The following is a 13,079-nucleotide window of genomic DNA, read 5'->3' as shown; positions in this document are numbered from 1 at the left end:
AGCACAGTTGCCAGGTTGGGTTTATTAGTTCATTCCACAGCTTGGCAGTTGTGCCCGATGTCTTTGTGGCCCATCAATTGTGCATTTCCTGTGTCCACGAGCACCGGCACATCCTTCCCCCGAGGCTTTGTTAAACTCTCTCTAGGACCGAGACCATGAAGCATGTCCAGGCCTCAACCTTAATAAGGCAACTTTACCAACAATAACACGCTTTTTTTAACACCTGAACATCATTTAGAGGTTGTGAGCTGCTATTTATTCCACGCCTTAGACCTCCCTTCTCGTTGATGAGGCTCGAAAGCACACACGTAACATCACAGAACATCCTTAAGAAAACTGTTACATATTCCACATTTTGCAACAGTACCAACAAACGTTAAACTCAGTTTAAAAAAACCCCACTTATTTCAGAATGAATCAATTCACGAATGGCTCAGCAGAGGCACAAGAGGCCGCACAGTCCAGGCGGGCGCCACGGGGGCGAGACGCCGTAAGGGCGGCGCTGTGGCCTGGCGGGGCCCTCAGGAGCCGGGAGACCACCGACCACCTGCCGCCGCCAGCGACATCCCGGGCAGGCGCGGCACACGCTGTCACCGCCCCCGCCGCGTCCCCGCCGCCGTTGTCGGCCCCGTGAGGGCGGCGGAGCCCCCGGGCCGCTCCCGCCGCGGGATCCCGGCGCGTCCCCCCCGGGCCACCCCCGACCCCGCGGCCCCGCCGAGTCCCCCCGCCGCGCCTGCGCGGGCGCGCGCCTGCGCGCGGCGCATGCGCGGAGCGGCCCCGCGCTGGGCTGGTCGGGGCAGCTCCGGGAGCAGCGGCCGCGGCCTGGCGGGTCCGAGCCCCCCCCCTCCCCTTCCCTTCCCCTCTCCCGCCCTCCGGGAGCCGCCGGGCCCCCCCTCAGCCCCGCCCGCCCGCGCCGCGGAGCCCCCCGGAGCCGCCGCCGCCCGGAGCGCGGGGGAGGCTGAGAGGGAGTGACCCCCGGCCCCTCGCCCCGGGCTGGGACAGCTGAGGGGGGGCGCAACATGGCGGAGGCCAAGGAGGAGGGGCCCGGCCCCCGCGGCAGGGTGAGTGGGGGGCGCGGGGGGCGCGGGCGGGGGCGGGATGCGGCGGGCGAGGCGCGGCCCCGCCGGGGGTCCCGGGGGCACCGAGCTCCACGAGCTGCCCGGCCCCGGGCCGGCGGCGCTGCCCCTCCGGCCTCGGGGCCCTGCAGCTTCCTCTCCCCCAGGGCACTGTCCAAGCATCATCGCCACGAGCGTCTTGGCATCACTTAAATAATAAACTTGCAGCTAACCAGGAGCTGTCGTCACCATCCGTCTCCTTGTTTAAAGCACGATGTCCTTGCTGCTCCTTTAATTTCAGTTGCACATGTCAGGCCAGAGGGAGTCAAGATGGCAGCACCATCCAATTCTTGGGTGCTCAGGCTGTAACCCTTGTGTGACTTCCATTGGCCATGCCCCTTCCAGGACTTGGCTGTAATCCTTGTGTGACTTCCACTGGCCATGCCCCTTCCAGGAGTTGGCTGTAACCCTTGTGCCAGTACCTTTAGCCATGAACATCCCAGCTCTTGGTCCTTCATTGTCACAACTTGGGCCATCGTTGTCACCTCTTGGTCTGTAAGCACATTGTCCATTCTCATCTGTTTGGTGTCATAGAATCATTAAGGTTGGAAAACACCTCCAAGATGATCAAGTCCAACTTTACTTGAAGAATTACTTCATCTCTTAAACCAGTGGGAGTTTCTTTATGGCCAATACTTTGTAGCTGTGAAGGAAAGGTGGGTGAATGTCTTCAGCAGTGCTGAAAATAATCTTGCCATGAGTCCAGTCCTCTTTCCTGCACACATGCAGCGTTTGGTTGAAAGCTTTTTGCCAGGAATGAGGTTTAAATCATGTTTGTGCTTGTGTGGAAGAGTCCATAGCTACAAGACTGAGCTGTCCAGTTTCCTTTTCCCAAAGATGAAGAAGCTTTCCCATTCTCCAGCCTTGGGTAAAACAAGAGCAGAGGCTCAAGTTTTCCACTGGTGCATGGCAGAGAAGTTTTAACTGCTGGATTTTGTTTAACTGCTGAATTATAGTGAAACTAATTGTGGATGAACATTGAAAATAATTGTTACCGAACAGACCATGACCTCCCAGGGTCTCACTGGGTGAGTTGTGTAGATGTCTGACTACTCTGCAGTTAGGGAATGAACATCATCTGTGAATCTCTTAGACCTGTGTCTTTCAAACACTTTATTTACAGGCTCCCGGAATTTTGTGGAGTTGCTCCCAGACAGTTCATAAACGTGCAGATCTTTGGGGGAATCAAATAATGGCTAGCTGCAGGAAGTGTGAAGGGAAATAGCTGCATGTAGGACTGTAAATTGAGAAATCTTGACTTAAATTTCATTGCCAGTGATTAAAATGGTAGTGGACATCAGGAAACACTTTTAAACTGTGAGGACAGTCAAGTGCTGGTGGAGGTTGCTCAGAGGTCATGCAGTCTGTCCTGGTGTCTGTGGTTTCTTCATGCTCATTGTCTTGACAGGCTCCATTTATCTGTAGAGTTACTTGGCGTCACCTGCAGAAAATGAGAATGTTGTCTTTTTTCTTCTCAAGCTTGTCAGTGATCTACTGAGGAATAACAAATATCATCTTCATTGGTCTCAGGAAAAATCCTTTCTCTCTCTGTTGGCTAATTATTCCTTGGGTACCAAGTCTGGAAGTCTCCTTCAGTTATTGCTCCACATGTCTCTGTAAGTTATGGAAAACTTCCTGTGCTGTTGGCATCAACAATGTTCTCTGCTCCTGCTGAAGCAGAGGACTTCAGTAAAATTTAGGAATGATCCAGGAAAGTTGTGTTGCCCTGAGCAAGTAATTTAGGAAAGAGGAAACACAAACTTGCCCGTGAGGCATCATCACAAAGCCAGTTTTGTGCCAAGATGTTCTTGAGGAACACAGGGAGAAGTGAATCCTGGGCTGCTCCGAAGGCTGGTGGAGCCTGAGAGGAGGAGTGAGATTAGCAAACTGCAAATCCAGCACACAGAGAGCTCCTGATAATTAACAAGGTCATGGAAGACCTGCATACCCCAGTTCTCTCCCCCATGGTGGCCCAGTTCCCTTTCTACAGGAGATCATGATTTTGGATTCTTCCAAGTCTTTTGCCTAAGGCATAACAAGCATTTCTTATAAAAATTATTTTCCTTTGTGTGGAGAAAATCAAGACTAATTTAATGATTTCTTCAGACAGGAGCTTAGCAGTTGGTGGTGTTTTCAGAATTGTTCTTTTTGGTATTAGAATCTCTGCAATTATTCCAGAAGCACTTACACTGAAACTGGCGTGTTGCAAATCCCATGGATAAGCAGTCACCATCTTTTAACTCAATCCATGAATGAGCAACAAACTAAAGAATAAAGTTTTTGCCAGTCAAAGACTGACAGAAGTTTATCAAATTTGATTTTTAATAGGTTTTGGTAAGTTTTTAGGGCTAAATTGTTTTAGAGCAGGGTAATTTCTGCCCTAAATCAAACTGTTGTGTATCCTAAGGAAAACATTTACTGCCTAAGATCAATATTAACTTGAAAGGTATCTGCTAGGATGTTTTTTAGGTAGCTTCTAAAAATATTTATGGCAATTCAACTTTAATTTGTGTATAATATCATTGTTTTGAGCAGTTAATTGTTTTGACTAGAATGTTCTTTTCTTTACAACAGTTGTCTGTACCCCATTGGACTAGACCAGACAATTTGGGCTGTACTGAAATTTGACACTTGGGCTGTTGGAAATTAATGTGGTGTGAACAGGTGAACACTCGGTTGTCCACATCAATAAAACAGGTGTTTGCAAAAGATTTTTAATTTTGCATGACTGTAATTAAAAATTGAAGGAGATCATCTCATTTAGAAAGTTCTGTTGCCAAATTATTCCAGAATGATACAAAGATGATGAAAATGTTTCTCTGTGAAGGCTTGTGCACCTCTCAAAGGATGTTTTAGTGTCATTATCTTTGAATTCTCTTTCTAAAAATGAGCATAATGGATCCCAGGCATTTAGGTTAAGACTTTTCATGTTGTGTAAAATACAGAAAGTTAAGTCAGCTCTTTGTGCCCAATTCAAGGCCTTTTGCATCTTTAGGATTGTGGAATTTAATTCTGAAATCACTCACAATGTTCTTCAAGTGGTTATCTCAACTCTTCTCTCATTAGGGCTTGGATCTGGATGATCTTTAAGGTCCCTTCCAACCCAAACCATTCCTGTGATTCTACAATTGATGACTCTTGTACCCCATCATTCCTTCCAGAATGCTTTTCCCTAAGTCTTATAGGAAGTTTTCTCTCACGAAATTCAAGGTTTTCTGTCAATGACTCAGTTCAGATTTCCATCATCCATTCCATGAGTGTGGCAAAGGCCTGAGAGCTCTTGGACCCCACTCGTGCTGTTGCTCATAACACTTGTTCTCTGGGATTCTCTAAACTCTTCAAAAGAAGGTTTCTGCAGCAGAGAATATTTCATTGAGACGTGTCAGCAGAACTGGAGGTGCTCACAGTGTCCATCCTTTCAGCCTGTGTTCTGCCTGTAGTGCTGTTACCTTTTCCTCTGGAAGTGCAGCTCAGAAATTCCAAGGGAAATTGAAAGTTTAAGAGGCTGTAACTTGGTTTACCAGACTGATACTGATTCAAAAAATTATGTGATGTATCTGTCCTGTCTGAAAATGCTGATTGAAGAATGATGACAATGTATTTTATTTTGGTTACTGTGTTTTCTACTGCTTTAGATGAATTTGTTTAATTTTAAAAGTAGCTGGAAGTATTATAGAGGTTACCTCTACATTAGATAGTTTTAAAGTGTGTTGTGTCTAATGCCTTTGAATTTTTTAGTAAAAAATGTGTGGTGACCAATTGTTGTCATAAAAAAAGTTTAATACATCAGATATTTGGTGGCAAAGCCAAGACTTTAATTCTGGTTGGACATTTGGTCCTTTTCCCTTTTGATAGCTGGTCCACAGTCCCAGGGCAGGATAAATTGCTGCTGCCAGAATTCCTTAATTTCCCTTGTAAAGAGAGGAAACCTGAATCATTAGCCTAATAAACTAATGTTTAGTTGTCTAAATTTAGGGGAGAAGAACTTGAAACAGAGTTACCACAACTGTACAGAGTTATTCCCACAGGAGACATTTTGGAGTACTTCCTTTTTTATTATTATTTTTGTGTACTTCTGCAAATCTTGGTATTTCTTAAAAGAGTTGAAAGCACATGAAAAAGATTTCGTCTGTATTGAAATTCATCTTTAAATGGTGCTGTTTGCTCAGAAAGCTTTATGAAGTACAGTTAGTGCAGACTATTAACAGGATTTTATTGTGTCTAATTGTGGAAAAGGCAAAAAGGAAGCCAGAGTCAAGAAGGTACTTTGAAGAATGAAGTAGATATTCTGTCTCTTTAAGGACAGAAATATTGGAATAGAATTGGATGTACATTCAGCCCTCCCATTTGCACCATCAATTGCTGTTGGCACTGAACTCTAAGGAGAAGGGAAAGGACTTGCAGTACCTGATGGAGCTGAGCCCAGTCACTGCTGTGGGGCTGGGAACACAAACCAGGCTGAGCAGGAGATGGTCCCGCTGTGTTTGTCAACAAGCAAAAGGTGTTACAGTTGAAAATTCTCCCGGTTTGTAAACAAAACCACCTTGTGGGTTTCTTAATTGAGGGCAGATTCTAATGACGAGCAGAGAATTTCAGGTTCAAACAGTTCACTCTCTTTAAAAATTAACTTACTGTGGAGTGAGTTTATTTTTTTTTTCTCCTATTAGTAATATAGCTAGTAGCAACTAATTACTAACATGGTTAATTATCTTTCTGGAAGAGACACTGAGGAAAGTGATCTTCCTGAGGTTCTAGTGCTGCTGCTCCAACCTGGATTGTCACCCTTGGCAGTTCTTAGTTGTATTCCATGGTGTGGCTTTCCCTAAAGTGATGCCTCTCTCTTAATGAGCTGTTCAGCTTCTGAGCTAAATGGAATTAAGAGGATTCCATGCTTTACAGAATGTAATCTTTTCACTAGCCATACTTTTGAAAGCTTTGGCCAAAAGCACACATTTGTGATCTGGCCACAAGCTGACCTGCTTGTGGAATGAGCTAAAATATGTAACTGAACTGAAACACTTGGTTTGGAGTAAGTAAGTGCTGAGCATCACAGCATAAACATATTGTGACACAGACCCTGCTCTGGTATTGGGGGTTTTTACATCCTCGTAATTTCCGTTTAGTTTTCGTGCTTTATGCTGTGAGAAACTGGAATTATTTTTATTTCAGCTCATTTACAGCTTTAGTTTAACCAAAATCCCAGCCTTAATGGTTGTTTGTGTCCCACCAGCAGCAGAAAAGTTCAGTACAGAGCCAGGGGTGAGGTTTTGAGGGCAGAAGTTCTTTGTTTGGAAACAAAATCTTTCTTGTGGATGTCTTGGTTTATTTGTTTGTTTGCTCTGTGGTTTGTATCTGTGTGTGTCTTAATTGCAAAGCCCAAAGCACATCAAAATCTTGCAAAGACCATTGCGAGGAAATTTGTTGTTAAAACAAATATTAGGGAGAAATGAAGGTAGTGAATCCCTGGCACAGGATACCCAGAGCAGCTGTGGCTGCCCCTGGATTCCTGGAAGTGTCCAAGGCCAGGCTGGACAGGGCTTGGATCAGCCTGGGATAGTGGAAAGTGTCCCTGCCCATGGCAGGGTTTGGAACAAGAGGATCTTTAAGGTCCTTTCCAACCCAAACCAGTCTGGGATTCTGTGATTGCAGGGTAAGACATGTGGAGCTGCTTCCTTCTCAAATCCATGATTTTGTGGGTGAATGGGAGAAGGGCTTGGATCAACCTATGGTTTTTGTAGGTGTAGATTAAACCCACCAATATTCCAGAAAAAATAAGGCTCTCTATGACTTTAATGTGTTTGACAAATTCACCTTGGCCCCACATATGTTGGTAGCAGTGTGCAGGTTCTGTGTGTGTGCTGGGTGGATATGGAAACTCTGAGGTTTGTTTGGAATTGGCCTGTGAATATTCCAAAAGCTCAGGAATATCAGAAAAGCCTGGTAACAGAAAGGAACGATAAACTTCTATGCTGAACTGCTCCCTGTGATTTCTGGTGGATTGTCCAGAATTATTAAAACACAGAAATGAAAGGGGAGCAGCACGTGCCTAAATCTTCTTTCCTGACACTTAAAATTTTAAGATGTGTGAGATGGAAAGTAAAACTGTATTTTTTGGAAAGAATATAAGGAGTCACAAGCAGCTGGGAAATGCCTGCTTTTTTACATGTATTGGAGCATGTTTGGGATTTGCCTTTAAAAACTCCCATCACTATCTCCACTGTATTACCCTCAGACTAGATTAAAAACAATCAAGTGTTCAACATGGCTCAGGGAAGCCTCAGAGACACCCATCCTGCTGAACTGACTCTATCCCTGTCCCCAGAGGGGCTCTGAGCCTTTCCCAGGCAGGAAGGTGGCGGTGCCGGGGGTCCCAGAGCCGGCCAGGGGGGGCTCTGCCGGCCCAGCCGCGCTCAGCTCTATGGCCGTGACCCCGCCAGGTTCTCTTCCTGCCGCAGCCCTTCTTTTCCTGTGGCAGGTATCTGCAGCAGCCCGGCTCTTTGTTACCCTGTCTGTTCCCTCCCCAGGTGCTCTGAAGGTACGGATCCCTAGGGCTGGCCGTGTTTCAGTGGGAAGCAGCTCCGGGGCAGGACCGGCTGCGGAATCCCGCGCGTGCCGCCGAGTTTTGCGCTGGCAGAGGTGCAGCGAGGTTGGATGCTCGCCTGGCATCCCTGCCAGGGCTGTGTCGTGTGGGAAAGGTCAGGGGATGCTTCCTGAGCTCACCCCACCTGCCTCGAGAATAGCGATTGGAATTTCGATTCCTTTTTTTTATTATTTTTTTGTTGTTGTTTCAAGCGGTGTCTTGTCACTCAAATGAATTGTGGAGTGGGGATTATGCTGTGCGTGGAGGGACAAGGAAACTACAGGCAAACTGAGAATGATCTGTGACTGTTTTAATTGTAGTTCTCTTAACATCTGCTTCCTTTCCACAGTTTGCTTATGGGTATGGTAAAATCAAACTTCAGAAGCTTACTAGAAAGATGTGTCTGTGTGTGTAAAGTAGTTACACTGTTTTGTTTATTTTTTAATGGGATTTTCTGTTTTGCATACAAAGCAATACCGTAGCCATAGGCAGCTTCTCACTTTGTATTGCACAAAAATAATCTATGAATTGTTTGATTTATGGATGCCGTGGCAATGTTGAACACCATTAAGGTATGGATCAGCTTTTTAGTTATTTCAAATTAGCACATTGTATTGAAGTGTAAATGTGTCCTTCTGTCCCTCTTTCCCAGCAAAGGCAGGTTAGTGCTGAGGCTGTGACACTGCTCCCTTGGAGTCTTGTGTACATCTATAAAAAAACAGTGACATATCTGGTGGAATTTTAATTTTTTTATAAAAGCCATGCTGCCTTTATTTGTGGAGCAGTTAATTTTAAGCAAATCACACTGCTTTCAGAAATACCTCATTGTTTTGTCACCATTTCTGTATCCTTGTTTCATTTCATTCATTCGTTTATTTGTTTTTTACAGCCTGAGTAGGCTGAGCACTGCTTTGTGTGCAGTGCTAGCTAATGAGACAGTCACTAAGAAAGATATAGCCTAAAACATTGAATTTCACTAATACCAAATTCAAACTGTTGTGTATTAAACTCTTTTGGAGTTAAATTATTAAAACCACTAAGAATTATTATTCTCTGGCAAATATTGGCCAAGTTGATTTAATGAAGGTGATTTAGAATATTGTATTATTGAGTTTTCTTTTACAACTCCAAGTGTGTTTTGAGGACTGAGTTGAAGAGTTGAAGCCTCAGTATTTGAACAGAAAACTCTCTGTTCCTGAGACTTTCCTTTTGCAGTTGTCAAGGACTTAATGTGGGGTGTTGAGGTACCTCTCTCCTCAGATCTGGGAAAAGGGATCCAGAGGAAATCAGTTCCATGCTTGCTCCTCATGTTTTGCTCCACTCCTCACTAAATCTTAAAAACTCTGAGCAGAAATAAAAGGAATTAAGAGTGATGATGGCTAATGAAAGGGAGAAGCATGAGGACTGGAGAGAGGGAATTGCCTTGCACTGCAATAGAATAATACAGAAATAGTAAGTTGGGTGTTGTTCACATTCTGTTTGATACAAGATCATAATCCAGTTAAAAGCTAATGATTGATTAAAGTGATACATTTTTGTAACTGTTGATACACAAAATTTCCTCCCCAGATAGCATTAAAGGAGACTGTAATGACCTTGGGGAAGGGACTAGAAGTGTAGAACTGAGAGAATACCCCACATTAATGCAGAAAAATATATATAAGCTCTAATTTCAGGGACAGTACAGTTATAGACTTATAGAATGAGCAATTTGTTGGGGATATATATATGTGTGTGTGTGTAGATATATATATGTACACACACACACAATTATCCAAACTCTTTCCCTGTTTTTCTCCCTTTGAATTTACACTATGTGGGAGTTCTGATGCTGTTCACAGTCAGAAACTAGATGGTGGCTTAGATAAGGCTGATGGTATTGTCAGATGCTGGAGTTCCTGGTTTATAAATATTTCCAGGGGAAGCTTTTGACCACAGACAAATCTTCCTCTCTACTCAAAAAAATTTAAAAGAAGAAGATATCCAAGATGATCTCTTCTTCTCATAGCCTCACAAAATAATGAGTAAAGGAACAAAACAAGTGAATTTTTTTCCCTAGGATGACCTTGTGTTTGGGAAGTGTCTTGGATTCTTTCCAGGTAGAAGGCAGATGTTTTCCAGCTTCTCCCTAGTATTTATGGCAGTCCCTAATGCTCTTGCAGGTGGCCCCTTGTGCTGACTTGCCTGTTAGTGTTTCTTTGAATGAAACAGATCCACACTGCAAAGTGTATCCCTCACTAACATGAGTATTCCTGGTGTTGTCAGCGGTTGGCAAAAGATTTGTTGGCACCAGAAGAGGAGAAGGAATATGGAAGAGGAGGAGGAGTATATAGGATTTGGATGTGTAAGGCAACCAGGGTTGTGTAGGACCTGGAATACTTTCCCCCAGGTACTCTGGGTCTCAAGAGTTAAAGTACTTTGATACAAATCTGCTCTGAGAAAAGGATGAGCTCATGCTTCGTCTCTACTGAAAACTCCCTTCATCCTGCCATCAGATTCTGTTGTGACATTTTTAGAGAGGATAGAGAATTCTTGACAGGAAGCAAAAAGGGATCAAAAAAGGTCGGTATAGAGTCAAGGACCTGGGCTTTGGTTTTTGCCTCCCAAAACTTCATGCTCTGATATTATTGCCAAATGGCATCAAGTTCCTTTCTGTGTTCTTTCTAATAGCAGCCCATCCCTGCTGTCCCTGTCCCCAGCAGCTTGTATGAGCACTTAGTATATCCAGTATTTATGGTCGTTAGTTTTACACCTGTGTAAACTTAGTTAACTGTGAATGGGCTTCAACTTTAAACTTCCCAGACACTCCTGAGATCATTACAGCAGGAATAGAGCTCAGGCCTTGCAGACCTTCCTGGGAGGTGTTTCCTTACTGTTTCCCCATAGGTAATTACATGGAGGAAACTTGCATCAGCTTTGTGGAACTGTAACCTTGTTTTGTTTTGGTTTGGTTCTGTGTTTCACTTTTCCAGCCTCAAGTGTCTGCTCAGAGAAACTAGAAAGTTCTGGTGCAGTATCCAACATGATACCATGCTGGACAGGTCCTCACTATTCCATGTGTGTCCAGTTAAGCTGAAGGAGCTGCTTTGTCTTTGCAGACCTGCAAGTAGTACTGGAAAGAGACTTTTTGCCATCAAATGACCTCTGGGACAGTCTGTTGTCATCCTTTCCTAGAGCTGGCTGCTACCAAACTGATAGTTCCCTTCATATGCCTGAGAAAGACCAGATTTATCAACTAAATGACTTGAGTTAAATGAAATTAGAGCTTATCCCTTTGCTATCAAATCCCATTACTTTCCCTAAGATGGCTTAAGAATTGCAGTGTGAGCAGGATCTACCAGGAAAGAAGAGCAGCAATGCAGAGAAAGGAGAAAGGGCCTAAATGAATTACTGTTATCTCTTGGGCAGAAAAGAAGGCTGCTAGTGAGTTGGACATTCTGAAGGAAACTTTAATTATCCTTCTCCAGGCAGCATCCAAGCGTGCCTACAACTTCAGCATCTGTCAGAGGATGTTTAATGCAGACAGATGTTTGTGCAGCACTCAGTCAGCATCTGGTTCTTCTGTGCTTACGCTCACACTGACAGTCGCTGTGTTGGGAAATTAAGCATTACATTTCCCTGTTCCTGGAAAGAGAACATTCCCTGTAAGAGGGGTGAACCCTTGGATCTGTGCACCCCGTGGCTGCATGGTGGGAGCTGCCCATGCTCCTGCTTTCCATTTATGGTGTTCAGAGGGAATGAAGACTCCGAAAGCATCAGGGCAGAATCTGTGGCCTTGACCTGGTACCAGTGTCCCAGGTAGAAGACAAAATTGCCATTCCCATCCCTCTCTCCTCTGGGAAGCAACACTATTTCTAAATTTTCCTTGGGTGCCTTTTCCATGTATTCTGAACTCATTAGGGTAGGTGTGGCTTCTCAGTGATGTAACAGTATTAATTCATAATAATTTGCTTGGGGCAAGGAAGGAAGGAAGGAGGAGGAATTGTGATCCTTCTGCTTGGTTTTGATCAGATACTTTTTAGCAAAGTACATGGCAGCTGACCAAGACAATGACACAGTGCTTTCCTTTTTTACAGTTTGAAGATAAATCTGATGCGGTATTTGATATTACAGAAAAATGTAAGTATTTCTATTTATTCTCTGATGTCATAGTTTCACAAAGCCTTTCTTGGAAGTGTCATTGCTGCTGAACAAGGCTGTCTTGCCCTTATCCCAGCCTTTCCTGCTCATTCTCTCCTGCATTGCCTTCTCCACAAGTGCTACAAAAGTGAGGTGAATGGAAATTAATGGTTTTTCTTTCTTTGGTTAGTTTTACTCCAGTTCAGCTTCTGCTTCAGAGTGGTGAGAGTGACTGAACTGTTTCTATGTCAGCAATGTTTTTGCAGTTACGATGGCCCGAGAAGGCTGAGAGTATTCAAGGAGCTACAGCATCAGCCAGATTAGGACACTCACCCTTCTTTGTTACACATGAAGCTGGTCAATTTTCTGACCCTTCACTGGGATTTTTTTCTCCCTAGGTGGTGAAATTCTGGACGCAGAGATGTCTGAGGACGCTGACCACAACCTAACGCCCGCCCTCGAGAGCTTGTCTTACGGAGTACCGAACCGAGCAGGACCCGAAAATTCACTGCAGGGTGATGATCATGATTATTTTCTGAACTCTGGGGAGCTTGCAGGCATACCTGTTGTTGGGAGTGACAATGAAGATGAGCAGAATTTCACTCCAAAAGACACTCTTTCGTCAGCAATTCATGATGAAGATCATCTGGAAGAGGGCAAGAGAGTTCCAGATCATGAACTGAACAATGAAAAAGAAATTCAGGTTCAGAATTCAATCCAGAAGGATTTCACTTCCCCCTTTGAGCAGGGCCCTGTATTTAAATCACTTCAAAAAGATTTTAGCATAACACGAGATAATGGCAAAGAGACTTTTTCAGCAAAGGACAAGAATAGAGAAGGACATTTTCAAGAACGTGAAAAACGGTTGGAAAAAATCCCTAAAGATATGGATTCTAGATTGAAAAGCAGTTTTCTTGACAAAACAGGTAACTGTTGACATGATAGACCTGGCTGCCCAGCAAAGAGGAAGAAAGAACTAGGGAGAAATCAGCAATAGGGCTCATTATTAAAAACATCACCTTGTTGAAGAAAACAGGCAGAGCTGTGTGTAGGGGATCACTTTATGAAGAACCCTGAAATCCAGTGAACTCTCTGTTAGGAGGAGAATTTGCAGAGGGCTTGACAGTGTCAGGGAGGTCTCATCCTCCACAGCTTGTTACAAACCCTCAACACACCATTTGTTGTTGTGGTTTCCGAAACCAAGCTGGGTGACAGTTCAAGCTTCCTTTTGGTTTTTCTCACTGTTTTTTTATAGACCATGGAAC

The 13,079-nt window shown here is 44.2% G+C and overlaps 1 protein-coding gene across 5 annotated transcripts in view; it reads left to right on the top strand.

Annotated features, from left to right (window-relative positions):
• Positions 1-988: 988 nt before the first annotated feature.
• Positions 989-13,079, top strand: part of ZMYM4 (zinc finger MYM-type containing 4) — a 39,208-nt gene continuing 27,117 nt past the window's right edge. For 3 of the 5 annotated variants that reach the window (XM_083879616.1, XM_083879617.1, XM_083879615.1), the window contains exons 1-3: positions 989-1,061; positions 11,772-11,814; positions 12,213-12,740. In XM_083879616.1, coding sequence (XP_083735742.1) covers positions 1,020-1,061; positions 11,772-11,814; positions 12,213-12,740 — 613 coding nt within the window. In that variant the 5' untranslated portion in view covers positions 989-1,019. The remainder of the gene's footprint in view (positions 1,062-11,771; positions 11,815-12,212; positions 12,741-13,079) is intronic. The other 2 variants (XM_083879619.1, XM_083879618.1) reach the window with 2 other exon arrangements.

The sequence above is a fragment of the Zosterops lateralis genome (genome assembly GCF_965231275.1).
Source record: "Zosterops lateralis genome assembly, chromosome: 28".
Taxonomy (NCBI): Eukaryota; Metazoa; Chordata; class Aves; order Passeriformes; family Zosteropidae; genus Zosterops; species Zosterops lateralis.
Note: the sequence above shows the minus strand (reverse complement) of the source record. Positions and strands in the feature narration are given on the sequence as shown.